The sequence below is a fragment of the Passer montanus genome, unplaced genomic scaffold (assembly GCF_014805655.1).
Source record: "Passer montanus isolate IOZ18808 unplaced genomic scaffold, ASM1480565v1 scaffold14, whole genome shotgun sequence".
In the NCBI taxonomy this organism is placed as follows: Eukaryota; Metazoa; Chordata; class Aves; order Passeriformes; family Passeridae; genus Passer; species Passer montanus.
In genome coordinates this window covers 2,534,532-2,557,141 of record NW_024360941.1, presented here as the reverse complement: position 1 = coordinate 2,557,141, position 22,610 = coordinate 2,534,532, and the positions used below count along the sequence as shown (strand labels likewise).

Sequence of the window (22,610 nt, the reverse complement as noted above, 5' to 3'; positions counted from 1 at the left end):
AGAATTTTAAAAGGTGTTAAGAAAATGTCTGGCTTTACTGACTGGGTGACAATGTCATATCTATAAGGATGGCAGAAGCAAGGTATTTTAAGAGTTTGAACAGATCATCTCCTAGTTTAGCATTACTTTGTCACTTATTTATTCAGTTTTCCTTTTCACAAGCGCACATCCATGCTCCAAGTAAACATACTGGCAAGCTTTTCCCATAGCAGTTGATTCTAAAATGGTAGATCCCTCTTCCTCACCTAAGGGAAAGCTCCCATAAGTTTCTCCCAAGTCTCTGTCTAATGTGCAAAAAGAGATAAAACATAGAATTTTATATTAAAAAAAATTTAAAATACATTTTTAAATGCGTTCTGTAGAAGTCATTAAACTTTAATGCTGTAGAGAATCTCACACTGTTGCATACATTTTCTCAAGAACAGTTATGTGGATAATGACCTGTTTTTGGGAGCTCCGGATTTTATAGAGCAGTGTTGCATTCACTTATGGATTTTATAAGTATTTTTCACAGGGTATTGTTTATACATAGAGTATTATTTAGACATAGTATTAATTTTCAACTGAGCTCCTGGTACAAGGAAGACAGACTCAATACCATCAGAGAACTTGCCATGAGAGAATGGGGTGAGGGAAAGTTGGAGATAGCTAAAGACAAGAATCACACTTTTTGACAAGTTTCTTTAGCTCATTTCCCTTCTTCTAACTGTCTCACAATACTACTATTGCAATGTACAGGGCAGACATCGCTAAAGGAATGCTAGAAAGTAAAGAATTATTCAAGAAGTAATTGCACTTTTTCCCAAAGAGTTCAGGAAACAGGTCTGGCACTTATTTTTTTGGCAAAGCAAAATGTAGAATGTACAGAATGGCCTGTACAGAAGGATTGGAGCAGACTCTCATGGCGTAGATGAATTCACTGCAACATTTCACCAGTAGATGCCCCACTTACCTTAGGCTGCTCTTCACAAGGCTTCTCTTGCACAGTTGATTTCTCAGCACTCCTTAGAGAATTTCTCAGTGTAACTGAAGTCAGATTGTTTCCCCCTGGTTAATGAGGTATCAGCTGGGGAAATATTTCAAAGGAGCTCCTGACAAACCTACCATTATTTAGACTGAACTAAGAGACATCATCTTTGCAGCACTATGTTTAGATAGATTCCTATCTAAACAAACAAACAAAAGTATACAGCCATCCCCGCTCTACATCAAAATAAGCTACCAAAGCATTTCTTAAGGAGCTTATACAAGCCAGCTGATCTAATGCTGCTTAAGGAAGTGTTGGTTGAAGTAAAATAATTATCATCACCAACTATTTAAGCTGAAACTATGAAGTGGGGGGGGGAATACTTCCCTATATAATCACTCAAATTTGAAAGTACTTAGCTGTGCCCACACCCTAGCCCAAATACAAGTGTTTGCACTGTGTGTGAATCTGGTGCTGGCAAAACTTCAGAAATGAACTCTTCCTCACCTGAACAGTACCTCTTGGCAGCACAAAACAGCCAAGTTTCTTACAAATAAACATTGCCTCACAATTGCTCAGTATTTTGGAAATCCAAACATGATCATGCAATTCTAAAAACTCCCAGACCAACATAAACCATATTGTTTCACTCACACTGTCTCTCAAAGTATGAAGTGTTTCCAGAATTTCATACTTCTATACACAGAAGTGAGTATCCCTTATTAGGCTATAAACATTAGTACATCTTGTCATACTAACTGTATCCAGAGTTAAACACATTCTTGTGTTGGCAGTCAGTGTGCTTAATAAACTCAGGATACAGGAAATATTTCCAACTTCACACCATATTAATTACTTAGTGCAACGTTGAAACATGACAGGGTTATAAATGATAAATTCTGTGTGGTGAGGATACTGCTGCAGGGTTAGCATCAGATCTTGTTCATGTTGCTTGTGGCCATCCTGCACTGTTAACCCTCTTGCACTCTGACCCTTTATCCAGCAGGAGATGCTCACCTCTGTTCACTCCTCACTAAAGGCAGTCACCACAAGAAGGAAAGCTTCTTTAGAACACAAAAACTTCCAAATGGCTGCTCCCACTACACATGCAATTGAAGTTTAAACAGGGAATCCCTACATATCTCTTGTCTCAGGACAGAAATGCCCAAGGTAGTGGGGTCTTTGTGTTCTTGGTTTGATTATTTTTTAGTGTCTTTTGGGATCAGGACTACTTCCACAAAACTAGGAGAAAGAGGTTCACACATGTAGCTGTTCTTTCCTGAGTGAAATTCTAAAACTCTTCTATTTCCAAAGAAAAATGTCATTTTGCAACAGGAAAGCTGGTTAAGTGTGCATCTAGTTATGGCTTGCTAATTCTTGGGGGTTACTGTCAAAGAAATAACCCTGAGCCTTAGAAAATTTAGTAAACACTTCAAGGTCCTTAATGGAAAGGATGATAGCCCACATTACAATTGTTAGTGTTTCTGCCTATTTTGTGACACTCAAAGTCACCCTCCCCTTAGCCAGTCATTGAGTTAAAGAGATGAACACTAAATAAACCCAGGCTGTGTCCCTTGTGGGTCTCAGTCTCAGCAGATCATTGGGGTCCCTTATCTACTTCTACCTATTTAAGACTTGGCAATCAGGTGTGCAAGGCAGGATTGATGATTACACACTTGACCATTCCTGATGTACCCCTCACATACTGTGAATCAGCTGAACAAACAGGAACAGTTACAACAAGGAATGCTTTCATGCACAAGCTGCAAAAACGTGGGTTTGTCAGAGAACTTGCCACATATACCACAGAATTTGCAAAAACAGTTCATTAAAAAATGAAAATTTTCTTCTGGTGTTTTTCAACGGAACCCATATGCCTCCCACAACAATGACTCAATTCTTATGCAGTTTCCATAACTGATACTCCCAATAACTTTAGCTAAGAATTTTAATATAACCCATTTTCCCGGGGTAACCAACAGGTCTTTGTGTACAGTAACTACAAAGAAAACATTAAAAGTTAGAAGGCCTACTGTGAATCCTCCCTAACAGGACTAGCCCAGGAATATTTTTCGTTGGGTCACCTGGCCTGCTACATTTTTAATCCTGAATTTCACCTAAATGTTTCTAGCCCCATTGCATAGGACTCATATTACTTGCTATACATTTTGATCCAGAGCTCAGCAGAGAATTTCCAACCTTAAAATGCCAACAACTTCAGACCATGCCCATGTAAATATACAATCCGCTTATAGATTGTGCATGCTCTAGTTTGGAAGTGCTGCATCACATCTTAATCTTCTCCTGCAATCTGAATAAATGGAATTTTCTGGGGTTGCTTTACTCCAAACATCTAAGCAACACATGAATAAAAATGGCAAACAATGTCCCACATGAAACAAACCAGGTATGAAAGCCCTATCTGACTAAAGAAACATCACAAAAGTCTGTTTTAAAACTAATTATAAGAAGCTGCTCACTGTTTAAACACAGAAATCAAGCAAACAGTAACAAGTAGGAGGAAAATTTTTTAAAGGCAATACTGCTACTAAGAGACCTACATAATTCTAAAAAAAAAATACCTGAGGGAAGTGAAGTCATAGAGTGCAGTACAGCACCAGATTTTAGAGAATTCATTTTTCCTGAAGCATTTTTCCTTTTTTTTGCCAGTATTCCAGTTAAGACAAGGGCTCTGCTGTGTGAAGTACCTCACAGATGCTGTTCCAAAGGTTCTTCAGCTTTAGAAAACTGTAAGGCACCTGGATTGCTCCCCAATTCAAAACACCTGTGTGTTTGAGAAGCCACTTTACATGGTCAGATAAGAAAGTGTAGTTAGGTAGGCAATGCCAACAACCTTTTCTCTCATTCTTCTTTCTTGCACAAAAAAGTTTAGATGTCTCAGAACAAATGGCCTTGACAGTAAGCAGAGAACAGCAAGAGCACTGTCTTGTGATAGACATGAATGACCCTTCCTGAGCCTCCCTTGTGAAGGCAAACATGTTTTGCACCTGCTGTATGCAGAACGGTGGAGAAACAATGGTTTTGAGTTATGTGGACAGAACAACTTCCTGCCACCCAGTTGTTTTGATGACATCTTTGGGTTTGCTCCAGCAAACACTCACCCACATAAGCTCTGCAGGTGACACTAGCAAATACTGCATTATGAAGTTTTTATCTATATTTGGAACCAATCTATCTATTCTTTATTGCTGCCACATGGGTGAATTCTCACTGGCTGGCATTGCCAGTTTCTGCAGACTCCACAGGAGGCTTTTAGTACAATAAGCCAATAAGAAACTTCTGCCAGAAAACTCTGTCTGAAAATCAAGAACACTATTAGCAAATTAGTAGTGGTATTCAATTCCAAAGATGCATCCAAGGGTGAAAACCATCTCTTCAGGGGAGAGGAAGGGGTAGGTTCCAATTGAAGAGAGTATTTCTTGTGATGGTACAGTTCATATCTCTGAGGAAAATCAGGAAGGCTGAGGATCCAAACAGTTGGGGGGAAACACTAGAGTTTTGCTTTCTCAATTTCTGTATCTTTCATAATGCCAAACAGGAAATAAACCTTCTAAAGGTATAATCTTCTACCGAGTTTTCACCCAGCAACGGAATTCAGCTCTTCAGCTCCATTAATTAACCCCTACATAAAACACTCATCACATTTTCACAGTGTAAAGTCAACAAATATAGTTCTGAATTCAACTGCATAATTCTGACATTTTGCCTTAATAAAGAATATAAACAAGTCCACAAACTGATCAGTAATTTACATGATATCAAGACCAGACCCAGGATGCTCTGTAAGGAAAATATGCAACAGCTACTTACCCAATATGAATGTCATCAACAACAAACTCTATGCAATTGCTGTTAAAGCTAGCAAAATTCTCCAGGATTACATCAAGGACAAAGTTTGACTACTTTTTTTTCCAGTCTCCCTGTCTTGATTTATAAATACTATGTTACTCAAAAGCTTTCTACCTTCAAATAATCAGCAGAAAGAGGTTGAGGGTTAATTTCTGAGATTGTTCAGCAATCAGCTGAACAGAATGGCTCTCCTGCTGAGAAAGCTACAAGTGGAATGGATTTCTATCATGTATTCTGAATGCATGCATTTGGTTTTGTATTACTAAGAGCAGGTTGATGAAATAAAGCATATACAGGACTTGATAATTAAAATGAACACACAGTTCACATGCACCAATAGATGAGTGTTTGCCCTAAGGAGGTGAAGGACAGCAGAACAGAAAACATATGGCAGGCAGCTCTCAGATCCATAAACCAAAACAATTCTTTTGGCCGTGCTTACAGAATCTGTTAGTGCCCAAATTCTGTCCCTCTTATTCTCATTAAAAGTGGAAAAGCAGCAACGTTGTACTGCTGTTTCTTTGGATGCTGATGGAAGACAAAGTCCTCAGCAAGGACTTCAGCCTCCAGCACCTTGCCCAGGTCCCCTGCACCCAACAGAGCCACTCTGCCTCTGCTCCAGGGCAAGGCAGGCGCATCCCACTTTCTCAAGTGCCCAGACAATGAGAAAAGCCCAAATGAGGCCTGGTGCTCAGGATCTTCACCCTCCTGATCATCTGGTCCACCTGCCCCTGCAGGAAGGAAAGAAGCAGAGCTGGAAAAGACATGGCAGTGCTTAAAGTTATTGCTCAATTAATCTGTGTGCTGGTGGATGGGGACAATTCCTTTCACAGCCTAATTTCCCAGTCAGAATCCTGTTCCACTGATTACTACTGATTTTTTTTGCACCAAGCTGTGCACTGATAGAATTCACCCACTTGCACATCAGCCAGAATAAAGCTGCTTTTTGTTTTTCCACAAGCTGGGAGCACATGTTTTCAGCACATGTTTTTTGTTTAGGAGCAGGAGATGTTCCAACCTGACCTAGTGACTGCAATTAGTAACTCTAATGACCTGTGGATGTTTTCAAGCACTTGACTGAGCAAGTAAAACAGCTCTGATAAATGCAACCCAAAGCTCAAATCTGCATTACTAAGATGCATAGAAGGGAAATTGTTACAGAAACAGATGAGGGAAAGAAGCACAGACTTTTTAACATAAGTCCCTCCATTTTGTTCACATCCTCATAATTAACAGTGGAAGTAGTTTGAAGGCTCCAGAACTGCAGAACAGAATAGAAGCAGATGCAGGGAATTTTGGCATACTCCAGGTATGAGCAACAGCCTGGAAATAATATATTAGTTCTTCCTGACTTGCAAGTAATTTTAGTCCCTGTCTTCAATCCAGAGACACTTTCAGTAGCACTTGTCTCAACAGAATTTTTCCTGTGTATTTACCAGACAGCTGAAGAGAAAATGAACATAAGGTACAGAAAGAGATGTGTAAAATGGACTACTCTGCATCAGGAGTGATACTGTTGGTCAGCAGAAACTCCTGGCAGAAAAGTGAGCGCTCTACAAGAGAAGCAATTCCGAAAGTGCTGATGAGCTCTTTCAAAAAAGTAATTAACAGACCAGATCCTTTTTTTTTGCAGCAGTGTTACACTTGCCATGGGCCTTCACATTCATGGGGGCGATAAAATCAATTTTGCAAGCAGAAATGACCCAAAAATCTTTGTATGAGAAACTACACATGAATGGTGAATTTGAATGAATAGAAAGACCTGTCAATGTAGTATCTTTGCATTGTAATTCTTAAATGGTTAAAACAAACTATCTCTTCAAACATGACCTCCTATGATGGAACAACCTTTAGTTATGTCTAGGATGCTTTCACTGTAAGAGCCTCATGTAAATGTAGCTATAGGAATGCTGGGTGCTGCTTGGGCAAAGTTGAACTTCATTTCTTGAACCGAAGAAACAGCACCGTTGTTACATAATCCTTACCAAAATGTTACCAAATACAAAATACTGACACATCCATCAGAGACAAAAAATCTGATTTGTGTATTCCTGAACTAAAATGTCATTAGCTACATCATGTATGGGTTTTGGATAGCATCAATAGCACCAGTAATAGATGAAACAACCACAAATATTGGACTGACTTCTGAAGTCCAAAGCAGAGTCAGCAGTCAAGAAGTAAAAGGCTTTTGATTTTCTTCAGGGTGCCAGGGGCAGTCAAGGGTAAGGTGAAAATTTAGCACTTCTTAAAAACAATACCAATGAACTAAAAGGATGGACAGTATTCCTTGACAGCTATGCAGCATGGTTTGGAAAATAAGGTTCAAGTGAAAATTGAGATTTAGTCTCTCATAGAGATAGAAATGTTATCATTAACCCAGCACTTTTGCCATAAAACCTCTCATTTAAGACTTATAAAATGAGCAATGGAAAGAAGCAATTGCCTTCAAAACGAAATACTTATCTGTATAAACAAAACTGATCTTTCTTTTCTTCCAGTGATGAAAGCAGAACAGTAGTTATTTCCACGGTCTTCCTCTGGAGAACTGAGAACCTCAGGAAAGCAAGTTCTTCCAATAGCTGCTGAGTTTAGAATTTGCAGTCTGTACACCACTCATGACACTCTATGCAAGAGCATGCAGCACTCAAATGTGTGTGTGTATATACACATGCATCTATAAAGCTGAAGGGTAGGAGGGTGTGGGAAAGGCTGTGTGAAAAGACATGAATCCTTATTTTGTGGTCAAGTTTCTTATCCTCTAAATCATTACAAAATTGCGCAGAAACACATATATAATGTGACAGGAAAGGGAGGCTTGCATTTCTTGTACAGGTAGTTGAAGCTCTGAATGCTTCACTATGCCCTCTGTGGAAAAAGAATACTTACAATTAAACCTCCTTATATGAGGGTTTTTGGTTGGTGGTTTTGTTTTTTTTTCTTTTAAATTAGATTGTTTCTCAACACTTTGTATAGGAAAGCTTACATTTATTGACTTGCACAAAATATCTGAAAATAACAAGGCATAACAAGCTGCCTTTTCTTTCCAGGGACCTTACACCCAGTGTTTAGGACTTGTAAGAAATAGATGTGCATTTCTTCCCTTAATACACTGCGTATTTCAGTGTGATTTATGAAGGTGGTTTATTTTTCATACACTTCATTAGAGCACTATGCTCACACTGACACAGGGGCTGAAGGCAGCAATACTGAACTCAGAGTTTTACTCCTCATCTGAAAACTATGGCCTTGTAGTTTTTGTGGGAGGTTTTGTTTGGTTTTATTTTTAAACAAAGGCTCAAGGACTATTGGCTTAATTGGTCTGCAGTTCAGGATTATGATTAACACCAGCTAGGAACTGTGAACATTTTCAGCCTTTTGTTGGGGCTCAGCTAAGTTCTGTCATTTTAATCACAAGTCACTTTTCAGAGCACTGGACAGGACAGCACATTTATCAAAGTGTAAAATCAGTTTTTAAAGGCTAGAAAGACCCTGACAACCTCCAATATGAAAAGGCACACAGGTTTCCTGCCAGAGCTGCCTAGCATATGAAAAGATAGAACCTCAGCACACAAAACTGCTGCCCTTGAAAGCACATGAGTCCTGTGGTGTTGAATCTGTATTAGGTGCATAATCACCTCTGGAAAACAATGCCAATCTGAATGCTGGATATGGGGAATAGTCTGGGACAAAACCTTTGTAACAGAGATCACACATCTTCGTCCCAGAATAACAATCACAATATTGTTTTCACATTCCAGTCTTGTAATTATCTCCAAAACAGTTATATTGGCAAAAAGCCCCGTTGATTATGATGAAACTGAACATTAGCCTTTTCCTGTTAATAACAAAGAACTAATTGGTAGAGACAGCATGTGTTGTTGCAGTTTTTCCAAAGTGTCACCCAAAGTCAGACAGACATCTAAAGAACAGTAGAAAAAACCTCAGTGCCTTCTACATACAGCTAGAGATCAGGGAATTGAACCTCTTTTTTTGGTTTGTTTTGTTTCTTGGTTTTGGTTTGTTTTTTTTTTTACACTTACATTAGCACAGTTCTGTTTACTGGCTTATTACTTGCTCCCCTGCTCATGGTTAGGTTGGTGCATGAAATAACAAGTTTCAGACTCTCTCCAGAAAAGAAAGGATCTTGTTATAATAAAAAATAAAATAAAACAGGACTACAAGTCCAGTAACTTCCCTTTACTTGGATATGATAAGCCAACACAGTGACTGGCAGGATTAATTTATAATTGCCCAAAAGATTCCATTTGTACCAGTACGCTGACTGCCCGGAGAATATGAATACTAAATTCTCTTCAAGTTCTCATAGTGCTAGAATCTGATGACCTAACTTTTTTTTTTTTTTTAATAATATTTTATGGCTCTATAAATGCATGGAATAACCATTTTACAGTTTGTGACAATACAGTAAAGTGTTGGCCTGTCTACATGGTGAACGAAAAACACATTTTAGAATACAGATGCCTCAGGCCTTGCTCTGGCTCCATGGAGAGAGGCATTGCTGGCAAGGCCATAGAAACTGTAGGGCACAACTGCCTGCAGCACACTCATTGATTAGCTTTAGATTTTACTAGAGGTTTGTTCAAAGCAAAGGTTCTGAGGTCTCCAGCACCACCCAGTTTTTATTCATATCAAATACTAGCACATCCCTTCCTATTTCCTTCTTGTGCCTATGTTTGTCTTTCAAAAGTGAGCTTGGAACCAATCAGATATATTTCCACTACTACCAAATCTCACATAATCTTATTAGTTTTGTCTTCATGTTTCCCTCCTGAAGGAAGTCCTTTACAGAGAACCATGGTTTATAAAACAGCTCTTAAGACCATCGAGTCCAACTGTTAACTCAGCACTGCTTGTGTTCACTGCTAAACCACATTCCCAAGTGCAGCACCTATGTGCCTTTTGAACACTTCCAGGGATGGTGACTCCACCACATCCCTGGGCAGCCTGTTCCAGTGCCTGACTACCCTTTCAGTAAAGATATTTTTGTGATAATCCTGTAAGCAGATATCCAAATGAGCATCTCATCCATTGTTTATCATTCTCTTTAAAAGAAAAAGCAAACATAAAGTTATGTCCCCAGAGGTTGTTCCTTCCAAGGACTGGCCCAGCAGTTTGAAAGCCAACTGCAGTGCCCACTTCAAGGCAGCAGTAGAGACACAGAGTCCCCTGCACAGCCAAAGCACAAACACCACCAAAAATCAATTTCCCTTGCCTGTCTGATTTCAAAGGAATGCATGTGATCCAGGAGATTCCAAACAACTAAGCATTCCATAATTTGCAATTTCATGGCTGATCTCTCCTTTTTTCTCCTTGTTCCAGTTTTTCTTTTTTAAACAAAAAATACCAGAATAAAATACATCCATTTATAAAGATCTTTGAAACAGACTTTGATGATTACTCTGCCTCATGTTTCAGCTAGGGAGCATCTACTGAAAAAGCAAATCGTTACAGTTAAATAAAAGAGGCAGTAGAACACACATAAAAGAACTAAATACCTGCAGAAGTGTTTAACTGTTAGCTGAGAGTAATATTTAACCAAACTATAAATTTAGTAGTTGAATGCAGCATTTAAGTGAAGACCATTTTTAGTAACAGAAGTGGTTAAGTGCCTAAATTGTACTGAGATAAAAAGCTTTTACATGAAAACAATATGAGCTATTATTCTATGCCTTAAGGAACTGGTTATGTTACAAAGTATCTTAATGGGAGCCTTAATATTTTGAAATTGTTAAGAAGACACAATATAAACCTAATGCATTACTTAAGTTTTCTGGCATGCCATCTTCCATCAGCCTGAAGTGGGATACAGAACTTCAGTTTCTTTAGAGCCATTTGCATATGCATTATATCAACACACAATCACAGCTGTCGCAAATTCCATGTCTTCTGAAGGAACCATCAAGTTTTTGCAAGGTTGAACAACTTGATCAATCCAAATTGCTGTTGTGTACTTATCTGAGAGAGGGAAACCACTGATGATGCCTTGGGATGCGTTGCTATCCTGCAGTCAGATTGATGGGGAAGAAATTACGAGGTTTCCTCTCTTCACTTCCCATTGCTAAAGCTTGGGTTGCTAATGTACATCCTGCTCAAAGCGTACAGCTAATAATGTTTGATTGTTAAACATTGGCCAAGGGTTTCAAAGGATGGTTTTATGCATTTTTGTCACCTCATCTACTATTTTTGAAGCATTAACCTCAACATTTTGAACACTACTTTAATTTGAGGATATGATTAATTAACCTGAATATGTGAGACACTTGGACATTCAAAAACATTGGAACAATGCCTCAACAATTTATTTAAATATGAAATGCAAATTATTTAATGGAGAAAATACTTTTTTAGTATCAAACAATGAAATAAAGTTTTCTACCGAAAGAAAATCACAAGATTTCTGGAAGTCCGTGGAAAAAATAATTTATTGCAATTTCTTTTGCACATTAACATGAAACATTTATACATATATATTCTGTGCTAATAAGATATACTAGATATAGACAATTTTTATACACAAAGTAATTGCACTATTCTATTATATAATGCAAATATTCAGAAATGATCAATTAGATAAGAACAGATACTATTCACATAAAAATGCACTATATCTTAAAGTTATGGAAGGTCTATGCATCTGAAAGCTTGTCCACTTTTACTAACTGTATCTGCTGATGAAACACACTATGTCCCTTTACATTCCTTAATTATGTCATGATGCCTAGAATATTACCAGGTCCTCTCAAGGAATAAAATAAGATCATTTCTGAAACCAGAGAGACCAAACCAAAAGGCAACTGTATCAACCACGTCCTAGCAGCATGCCTTCCAACTCCAGGGGCTATATCAGATGAGAATCAATGCACTAAGAGTGGTCTAAAACTGTCCAGCAATCTATTATTAACATGACAATTTAATTTAGTTCATATAAATCAATGAGAAATACATTGCAAGTGAACAGCATTTCAGTAGAAGTACATTGGCACATGCTTCAAATGGCAGTATCAGAAAAACAGCTGCCCCCTTCCAACACAGAAGATGTTTACAGTGTCCACAAAGGGAAAATGCAGGATGATAAGAAATGAGAAACCTTTTTCCTAACCAGGAATTTACAGAGCATCAAGTGTTATTCACAAAATGAATGAGAAGCATGGTAATAGCAGAACTAAACGTGGTATCATATATGCAATAATTTTCATAATGCTACTTTAGTTTTTTTAAATACAGTTCCTTAGGTTCATTGTTCTGCCTATCAACTGAAATACCTATCTTTCAAGAAATGTCATCAATTCACATAACCACAGTACTTCAGAGATGAAGATGAAGATGTGAAGCATCAGACTGAAGTGGCTAGTTGTGGCGTGCATACTACACGGTTTCATTCAATATTATCTGGTGGTAGGAATGGTCACATGACTGACATGCAAAAATGCATATCAAAAAAAGGAAAGCTTGAAATACATGCTCATAGCAGAGATACAACAGTATCAAACAATAAGGACAAAAAATTAGCAAGCAAGCCTGGAGAAAAATGGTAAGTATGACTTCAGGAGTAGGCAAAAGACAATGGTATTGCACATGGCAGAGGGAGATATAATGTGAAAGAACATCCATAACATAACCTTACTGCCTGGTACCCTATTTGGAGACAGTATTGCACCCTATTCAGCGTCCTCTTCCTCTTCCCTCAGCTCAGAAAGCATCTTGCTTTGTTTCCTTGAGAGCATGCAAGGAGAATTTGAGAAGTAAGAAATTTTCTTTGAAGCAACAATATGGTGGGTTAATGCAGTGACAAAATACATTTTACAACTTGCAACCAATATCAGTAAATAGTAAAAACTAAAAAAAACCCCAAAAAAGTATAGGTAGTGTATGTATTTCTTTCATATGTATTGTATGTAGGAATGAAACGATTCCTACATGCCCTGGTGAACTCTACCAGCTCTGGCTGAGATATTTCAATTTGTTCCCACCAGTAATGTGGGAACAGGGCAGAAGAGAAAGATATTAAAAGCTGGAGAGGGAGTAAAATTGCAGTCATACATCTGAGGCTCCTGTCAAGATTTATTTTTTTACAATAAATCTGTTTCTTGAGAGAAAAACTTCAGCTGAACCTCTGTTAAAATAATGAATACAGTAATAATTAATTTTATGGAAACAAGCAGGTGCAAAGTGAATAATCGGTCACAGTTGTTTTGTTCTACGTATATTTCCAATGCAATTCCACTTATTGGTGTCCTGGTATCATGGAAAATATACTAGAGAAAAAAGTGAAGGAGCAGCACTCCAAACCAACACTTATTCTTGCAAATTAGGTCTTTCTCAGAAATAACTGCTGCTCATGGGGACTGATATCAGAGATGTCAACCCAGGAATCAAGTCTGAGGCATGCTGAGCTGCTTCAGCCCTATCATTTTTTACTGTCCTAGTAGAGAAACAGCATATTTTTAGCCTTGGTTTCACATGTCTTATGGCATCTCTAAACATTTTGCCCTTTTTTCTCACCACGTCCTTATTACTGGTCTTCAGAGTAAAATATGCTGATAGATTTGCAAATGCTGAGCTAATAACTCTCCAATGGATATCACGAAAACAAAAATACATCACTAATGTGCACTGATCCTAGATTGAAGTTATCAGAGATAGAAAACTTCACAGTAAAAGCCTAATTAGCAGAAATGTCTTCAGGATGATTTAAGAAATATTTTCATGCTTACTTCTACATGCTACTTCTTGCAATATTCTGCAGTAACCTTTCAGGAGTTTACCATATAGCTTCTGAATATATTTAAATATGCCCTTTTTTATTGTCATGTACAGTCCCCTGTACTTAACAATAAATGCCACTGCACAAAATAAGACATTAGCATTCTGAAAAAAAAAATCTGGAAAGAAAAACAAGACTAGGTGTGCATAAAGCAACGTGATTACTTTAAAGTGATCAGACATAAAAAGTTGGTTATCTGATTTCTGCTTTTGGATTAAAAGAATTATGCAAAGCCTGTAAAGTTTCAGAAAAAACACATGAAGAGTACGCTTACAGGAGAAATAGTTCAGAAAATCTTAAAGGAATAAAATTTTGTGCATTTTTTGTATATGGACAGATTAAATTGTGCAGGCAGTGGAAAAGAATAAAAAACATTACAAGACCATATTCTTTCACTTTTCAAAATCACTTCTGACAAAATGATTATCAGTTCACATCATCACATCAGTGTATTTTTCTATTCTCCTATGCTCCCAAACTTAGCACAATGTAGAAGAGACACCTGTCTTGGGTAAAGTCCTTCTGTCTCTAGGAATTACATTTATATCTGAAGTTCAGAATTAACAAAAACTAACAAAGTTAGAAAGGCTTTTTCAGTGTGCTTAAACTGTGAGTCTTAAATGCTCCTGAAAACCAGGCTCACAATATTTCAGTCAGGTTTATTCCTGTCCCCATGTCTCCCTCTACAAAGCTCAATCAGTGAATAATAGTATCAGCAAGTGTCTCTCAGGACTGCTGTGAAGATTAACAAAACCAGCTGTTGTACAATATCTCTGAAAGTCTTAAACTACCTGAACCTTATATTCATACTAAACATGTGTTAGGCAGAAACAAGGAAAATACCCATCTGACTCAGTACCTCTCTGAAATTTACATTTAAAATTATAATGTGTCTTGAAACAAATGATAGGACATTTATAAGGCAGAAAAAAAGTGAAAGGTGTTTAATTAAAATGTATTTTAAATACAACAATAGATTTGAAACAATGGTAGCCATGTGAAGTCATAGTTATCTTACTGCAGAATAAGAACAGAAAAGTATTCTCAAAAGTGGCACCTAGGATATAATTGTAAGCAATATATATTCAAATACAGAATTAAAATGCAGAGCTAAAGTACAGAGGGTTAATACTGTGAGTTACCATTAAAAAGTCAATACTACTTGGGTACCAGTGGTAATAAATCTAGATTAGATCTCCTAAAAAGCCTAAACAGCCTAAATTACACTTTCAGAAATACATGAGCATTCAGACACATAATGATGACTTTCATTATTTTAGTCAAGGGTGTTTTTAAGATTAAATACATAGCAGAAAAGTAATTTTTTATATTGCTTAGGGGCAAAATTCAACTGTGTAAATTACTTTTGTCTTTTTTTTCTTGTTGACATGTTGGATGGAACTTATGCACCTGCTCAGCTATGGCAAAGCATCTGTTATACTGTAGCCTCATTGTCTAAGTTTGTGGCACGCTTTGAGTCTACATCTCATTGGCTTTTACTGAAATTCTGGATAATACATGCCCAGAATTCTGAAACTGAGGCAAAGCCTAAAGGTCCCTCAGTGCTTGAAGAGCTTTACCCCACCTCATCTTGAGAAGACAACTTAGGCTGATGTGTCATTTACAATAAGTTAAAACTACTTCTTGTAGTTTTAACCCTGTGTATTTCTAAAGCAGCACCTCTGCCATGCAACAGCCTCTGAACAAGCAGGTGCCACCTGGGGTTAAGAGACCACCTACACATCACGTGTGAACCTGCTTGCAAATAGTTGCTTGACTGCTGCCTAAATATTTGAAAGCACATTTTTTCACTCACTGCAAGAAAGCAAATGGCAAATTTTGAAGTGCTGATAACCAGACATGTCAGCTAAACAGAAACTGACATTATATTGCAAAATCTAGTACAGTGTAGAAATCTGTAAGAGGGAGATATAAATATTTAAACACTTGGCATTCCCTCAAGGACTTTATGAAATCAAAAGTACTCTTTCAGGAACTGCACAAACTGCAAAGACAAATAATCAAGGATTTTCAAGCACTGTCAAGATAATAAATGTGTTAATGAAAGAGTGTTGCACAAAACTCGTCCTTTTTTTCTATGGAACATTTAGTTTTGCAAATGTAAATGAATCTCCATGGTTTAGATTAAATTTTCAATGTTTATGTTTGGAAAAAAAACCAAAATTGCACTCTAGTTACTCATACCTCTGTCTCTGTACTCTTTCTGGACAAAAACCAAACCTGCATTGGCTCTTTTTTGCCCTTCATAGAAACTGGACCTCTGTACTCCAGGTGGAACTGAGGATCTGAATTTTCTGGTGTCATAAGACACCTGAAATTGAAAGAGAAAACAGGTAAATGAATGGACTTTGCATGCATGCCACACACTATGTAAGATATTAAACATGTTACATGTACATAAGCAGACTATCACAAGATTCAAATCTATCTCTACATCATTACTATATGTGCAGACCAATAACAGTATCATAATGCAGTTTGCCACACAGTTTCATGAGAACTCACATAATGGTTGCAGGAGGACTGTCACTTTAAACTCCAAAAAAACCTCTATGGTATGCTGACAAAGTGATATATTTTAAGATGCCAATACCAATAAAAATAACACATCACTCACCTGTAAGTATATTCAGAGACATTGATCTTTCCCTTTTCTCCAGTAGTTTCTGTTCTGCTTGTAAGATTGACTGTATTTCCAAAGAGACAGTACCGTGGCATCCTCTGACCTATGACACCTGTGACTACCTCACCAGTATGGATTCCTATGGTTATCTTTAAAGAGAAAAAAATAAGTTTGAAAACTTATAAAAAATAGTTACATTCAAAAGTAATGTAACTAATCTGATGCCTCTGACTAAACACACACAACATGCCACTTATACCTACTAGAGTTTATTTTTCCAAAGTGCTACTCTTGCTTCTTCAAAGCCTGCATTTTGTGGGTTTTGTGACTTGTTTTTTAACTTTAGTACAGTGTCATGCCTCTGTCCTCCACATGAACAATCAAACTCTGTAATTTTCCAGCATGCACCCTACTGTCATTATGTACTGTGAAAATAAAAAAAGAGGTGGGCAGAGAGGCATACTCTGCAGGTCTGTGTTTAATGAGTGCTCAGAAGGTGCAGAAAAGGATGGCTTAGCTCAAGAAAAAAGATGATTCTTAAAGGAAAAATCATGGTATTTTGTATTCAGAAGGTCAAGAGACAGGACAGAGGTTTGGAGAAGCTCATTCTTGTAGCACGTTACAGTTACTGTAAAGCCCCAAATCAAACCTTCTCACTGCTTTGCGCCTTGATAAAGTGAAGTACACAGCTCTAAGCTAGGTGATAGAGTAGTAACATTGATGTAAACAGAAATATGCATTGTACTCGTTAATCATTTTCTGCTCACAGCCTTCTGATGAGAACAGTCAATGCCTCTTGCCCAGTTCTGTTTTAGTGCTACAATATCTCCAGAAAGTCCCACAATGAGTGAAATTCCACTCATTGTGGAATATACACTGGTGTCAGTAATCATTGTTGTACATGTCTGTGGAACTGTAATTCTCTTTTTAATGCAATAATGTCTCATTTCGACACAAGGATCTGAGGCATGATCAAAAATACCAGGGAAGGAATAATATTTTTCTGCTTCTTGAGTTGAAGAAGACTTAACAGATTATACTTGATGCACAATAGGAATTCATTTATTATATTGAAATTATCAGAAACAGACATAAATTATGTGGACCTAAATGAGTCCTTTACCTTTAAAAACACAATAAGCATTTTAAGGTCTGGAAACTGCACATGTCACAGCGACATGTGCCTTCTCATATTATTTGTACATATCAGTCTCAAAATCTAACAATAGCAAGGCCCATCCCTTGCATGGACTGGGACTAGAGCATTATCTTATTTCAAAACATTACCATGCTGTCAAAGAATGGGTTTTCATTCAAGCCCACATTTACTAACCTGTACAGGCTCACCATCTACTTGAACCTGGCCTGCTATTTCCATCATATCCAAAGCCAGGTGGCAGATAGATCGTGCATGATGCATGCAAGGCTCTGGCAGACCACTCACTGTCATGTACTTGTCCCCAACTGTTTCCACCTATCAAGATAGATATTTTTCAATTACTTAATTGTTATGGTTTTTAGAGAAGTAGAATTGATGTAGTTCTTCAAGACTGCTTCTCCTTTAAAAGAGTTCCCTTTCCCTTCCATTCAAATCACCCTAATTACTGTCATCTCTGCTTGTTATTGAAAGGAATTTATCATAAACCCACAATGTAGCAACTTACAATGACTGTGATTGTGTAAACCTGAGTGTCTCTTCTGGTGTCTTCTGAATGAAACTGAGCTCTGTGTTTATTCTGACTCACACCCTTAATTCACATGGTACAGGACATAAAATTCAGTTCTAGCAAAACCTAGGAATGAACTTCATAGATATAAACACACAAGATATAAAGAACTTCAAAGATATAAACATACATAGGATGCACATGTACATATCTCTGCACCTTCCTGCTACCAGCCACATTTGCAACTGCACCTCACTCCTGAAGTGAATGAAGGAATGAAACTCACATTGAGTAACTGAATAGTAAGTAACTGAATAGTAAGCCTTCCAGTTGTAAATATAATTTACAACTGGAAGGCCCAGGAATAGAATTGAAAAACTTAAAGCCTAAGAAGTTTTTAAAGCATAAAACTTCTTATCATTTCAGAAGAACCACAAATACCTTGTATGAGTTCACATCTGCCAAATGTGAAAGTACACCTTTCATGCTAAATGTATATGTCCACCCTAACGGGTGACTGCAGAAATCATGAGATGAGAACTTAGCATTTTATGTTCCTTCAAACATTCAGAGGTAACCAATATACTCTTCTGTAGCTATCTAATATCAGGTAACAGTTCAGACTAAGAACATAAGTTGGTTTTTTTTGGAAAAGAACAACACCATAGTAAATTACAGAAAAGTAACAAATTAGATACTTTAAAAATCTTATGCTTACCTTATAAACAAATGGATTCCTTCGTGAATCAGTCAGAATATCAAATCTTGTGTAAAGATCATTTAAAAGATTGACAATTTTCATGGCTCCCTCTCCAGAGGCATGTTTGCTGCAAAAGGCATTGAATCCCACAATGCCACTGAAAAGAATGGTGACGTTGTCGTAGCGCTTGGCTGGAACAGGACGCTTGTGTCTCAGCTCATTTGCCACTGATGGTGGCAGAACAGAGTACAGCAACCTACACAGGTAAGGAAAGAAAGGCAAAAGCAAAACAGACAATCTGGAGAAAGGTGTTTACAGCAGCACTGTTCACATACTAACTTCCTACCCCCCACAGGGTTTATAACATACTCCCACCATCAACAAGCAATAGAAAAGGTGTTTACTGAAAAATATTTGGAAAACAGGAACTGATCTACATCAGCATACCATTTCGAACACATTAATACATCTAAATTATCAACAAAATGAGACATGTATTATTAATGCTTCTGACATGATTTGTTAATAGTGTCTTGGATCATTTTTACTTCTTTCTGCCACAGCCTCAGCTCATATAATACGGTTTCACTCACAGGACCATAAAACTGCAAAGAAGGCCATGAAGAGATCAAACAGTTTTCCATCTCTGATCAATTCACGCATTTCCAAATGCTTCCTCTCTGTTGAGCATGCTGCTTTCAGGGTCTAGAGTGCCTTTTTTTAATTAATAGTCTATATGATGTATTAACACTTGTTCATATCATAAATTATGCACATAAAATCCAATCACACACACAGAAATTCACCCTATTCTCATGTGCCTTCCTTCAACTTTCTAACTGCTATCTTAAAGTCCATTTCGCTCCTGAAGATCTCTGACTGCTTCACAAATCCTGAACATCATTTTGAACATAGCCTCCTGCACAAACCCTCATTAGTTGCATTTTTGGCAAGTTCACTACTTGAGTTATAATTAGTGAATACTTTTGGCACATCACACAGTAACTGACACTATCTGTTCCAGCAGCTGCCATGAAGGCTAGAATTCCTGAAGATAAAATGACTTTATAAAGTAAGCCAACAGGAATGAAGAGAAAAAATACTTCTTAGGCTTTATTTTCTCTGGTTCTCCTGTCCAACCCTTTCAAGTATTTTTAAAATAATTTCCATTACTCCATTACAGAAAAAAACTTATCTGTCAATAGAATTAATACAGAGATGGGACTGTGTTTTATAAATGAGTCAATCGTACTCCATGCTACTTTTCACACAAGCTTTTGTTCAAGTTGCCATTGTTGAGCTGAAATGTCACAGACTAATGACATTTGAATTTGACTTTATAGTTATCTGTAGTACTGGATTTGGGGCCCAATGCACACTTACTGTTATGTGTTATTTTTATGTACTTATATCTAGATAAACCCCAATCCATTTCTACAAGTAACTATTATATCACATTCATAGCATTAAGTTATTGCAAAGTTTCAGCTTTACACAAACTGTTTTCAAGGTTTATAAGATCTGTTCTATTATCCTGTGCCAGAAAGACAAAAGTTGGTTTACTGAACTCTGTCAAATAACAGCACTTGGGCATTCATCAAATTCACCTTCGCTACAGCAAGTGCATGTAAGTTTCCAAAATTTTAGGTAATTCACAAGTAAAAATGAATTGTCAGCTCATTTTTTGTAACTTTTCTTGTCAGGCAGAGAGCCATCAAAACATCGAGGCGTATAATGGCCTAGACTGTGGGTGACATTTGACAATCTAAATAAAGAAATACCCTATTAAATGTTCTTTCTCAACTCCAAAATTACCAGTCCTGATGATCTCTGATATTCCTTACAAGATTCTGTTATTCTTTAAAGAAGGCAGCTATAAATAATATATTGCTTTGAGTGTTTCAGCCCAAAATTGGGATTTGGTTCTTACGTGTCTGTCTTTTTCTTTTCATCTTCCAGAGCACGCAGTGTGTGCTGCAGTCTGTCAGTGAGGATCTCAAGCTCCTGGGTCAGTTTATATTCCTCTCGGAACTGCTCTCCCAGAAGAACCAGATCACGGGTAGCATCATGCAATGGGATATCACTCAGATATAATCCTCTCCTGGTTAAATCATCCAAGTTCATCACACTGCAAAGCAGAGAAATATACAATAATATGGGTAGAATTAAACTGGCCAAAGGAGAATTTAAAACTCAAATAAACAGCAGTCTGCTGAATAACAGCAGAAAGATGAAACTTCTGAACTTGTGATGAGCTGTACAACATATCCCTTCTAGGAAACACCTAACTTGTGATCATTCATTTTAACCCACAGCTCTTGATTCTTGCATTTAAATACAGAATTCTCATGAAGAGTTCCAGGAGCATATCAAATGTATGTACTTCAGCACACAAAGTGAGATTACATAAAGAATCTTTCGATTCCATCCTCCATTCCAACCACCTCCTTATTGCTAATCTATTACATTAAAACTACTGCAAAAATACATGAATCCACATAGAAAACCAAATCACTGTCACATTTTTAGTACTCTGAGTAAAAAGCAAAAGATAAAACTTGCTAAAAAAATGGAATATTTGGAATATCCATTTGTACAAACTGAGCCAGAGCAAGCCAATGTTTATATTGAGTATTTAATACTAAGTCAAGTTCCAATGTTTAAATGCTCCTACCTCTTTTAGTATAAACACATCAAAACCAATTAAATCAATACTCAAACCAATTAGTCTCTGTAGTACTACTCTCATAAGTGTTCTTAAAATTAGTAATTGTAAAATGAAAATCAATATTATAGAAGTCTCTAGGTTTGAAGTACCTTGGTGAACAAAGAAAGAGAATGCTGTCTGCTTCAGGCAAGTAGATCATTTGCCCTTTCAGGCGTAAGCAGCTGATTTCTGTGCCAGTCAGTTCATCTTCACACTCCAACTTTTCCACATCCAACAGCCCCTCCTGGTGATGAAAAGCCACCACTGTGTAAGGGCAATGGTGTGTTATGCACCAGGCCTAGTCTGTAAGTGCATTCACTACCAAGGCAGTCAGAATATTTGGAATAGACTTACTGCTTACATTAAACCCTGATTAATATATCGTTGAACACCATGCACTGTCTGTATTTTAGTACTACCTTTGAATTTGCTACTTTGAAGACACAAAGCATGGTATCTTTCTTTATATTCATGTCTGTAACTTCTTGTTTTCTTCCACCTTGCTCCTTAACAATAGTTTTGACAATAGTATTGCCCTTCTGTGAAGCTCTACCTGCACCTGGGATCATATCTAAGAAATAAATCTCTAAGATAAGTTTTTAAATAAGGCTCCTTGATGTAGTAGGTGTTACTCTACACACTGCATCTGTTCGTATCTCCTGCCTTGTCTCCTGCCCTCTTTAGAGAACAGGACACAGACCTTTGTATGAATATATGAGTCCAAGCAAGAACACATTCCATATTGGTCTCCCACACTCTTATGAAGTAAGGTAAACGTAATTACATCTCTACATTTGCTTTGAAACAACACCATAAGCTAAACTGGCCCCTTGCAGAGAAAGCATCAGACAGGAATGAAGTTTACTTCATCATTTCTATAAAACATTCTGCTTAACAGCTACTCACAAATTCACACCTGTGACTCTCTCTTGGCTCAAAAAGGTCTGAGCATACTACAGAGAATTTTCTCTGAAGATTTCTGAGCTTTCTGCACTTCTTATCTCTCCAAAGCACACTTCCTTAAAGAAAAACTGGGAAAATATTCTCTAGTTACCTTAGTCCTCAGTACGAAGACTGTATTGATATGGGAGAGGATCCCATGGAAGCTAATATCAATATGGGGCCGGACCAAGGAGAAAACTGACAACAGACTGCAATTTCCTGGCTGCAGCTAGAATATTAAAAAAACAAAAAAGAAAAAAAACACCCAACTGTTATGCTTTACAATAAAAATATACATAGAGCAATTATATTCCATTTTCTTAGA

At 37.3% G+C, this 22,610-nt stretch overlaps 1 protein-coding gene across 1 annotated transcript in view; it reads right to left on the bottom strand.

Moving 5' to 3' along the window:
* Positions 1 to 11,264: 11,264 nt before the first annotated feature.
* The window catches only part of GUCY1B1 (guanylate cyclase 1 soluble subunit beta 1), a 41,928-nt gene continuing 30,582 nt past the window's right edge, over positions 11,265 to 22,610 (bottom strand). Inside the window, exons 7-14 of the mRNA XM_039700103.1 lie at positions 22,398 to 22,514; positions 21,454 to 21,587; positions 20,567 to 20,764; positions 18,655 to 18,892; positions 17,603 to 17,743; positions 16,264 to 16,418; positions 15,831 to 15,957; positions 11,265 to 12,574 (exon numbers count right to left, since the gene is read on the bottom strand). Of these exons, the coding sequence (XP_039556037.1) occupies positions 12,551 to 12,574; positions 15,831 to 15,957; positions 16,264 to 16,418; positions 17,603 to 17,743; positions 18,655 to 18,892; positions 20,567 to 20,764; positions 21,454 to 21,587; positions 22,398 to 22,514 (1,134 nt within the window). The 3' untranslated portion in view covers positions 11,265 to 12,550. The remainder of the gene's footprint in view (positions 12,575 to 15,830; positions 15,958 to 16,263; positions 16,419 to 17,602; positions 17,744 to 18,654; positions 18,893 to 20,566; positions 20,765 to 21,453; positions 21,588 to 22,397; positions 22,515 to 22,610) is intronic.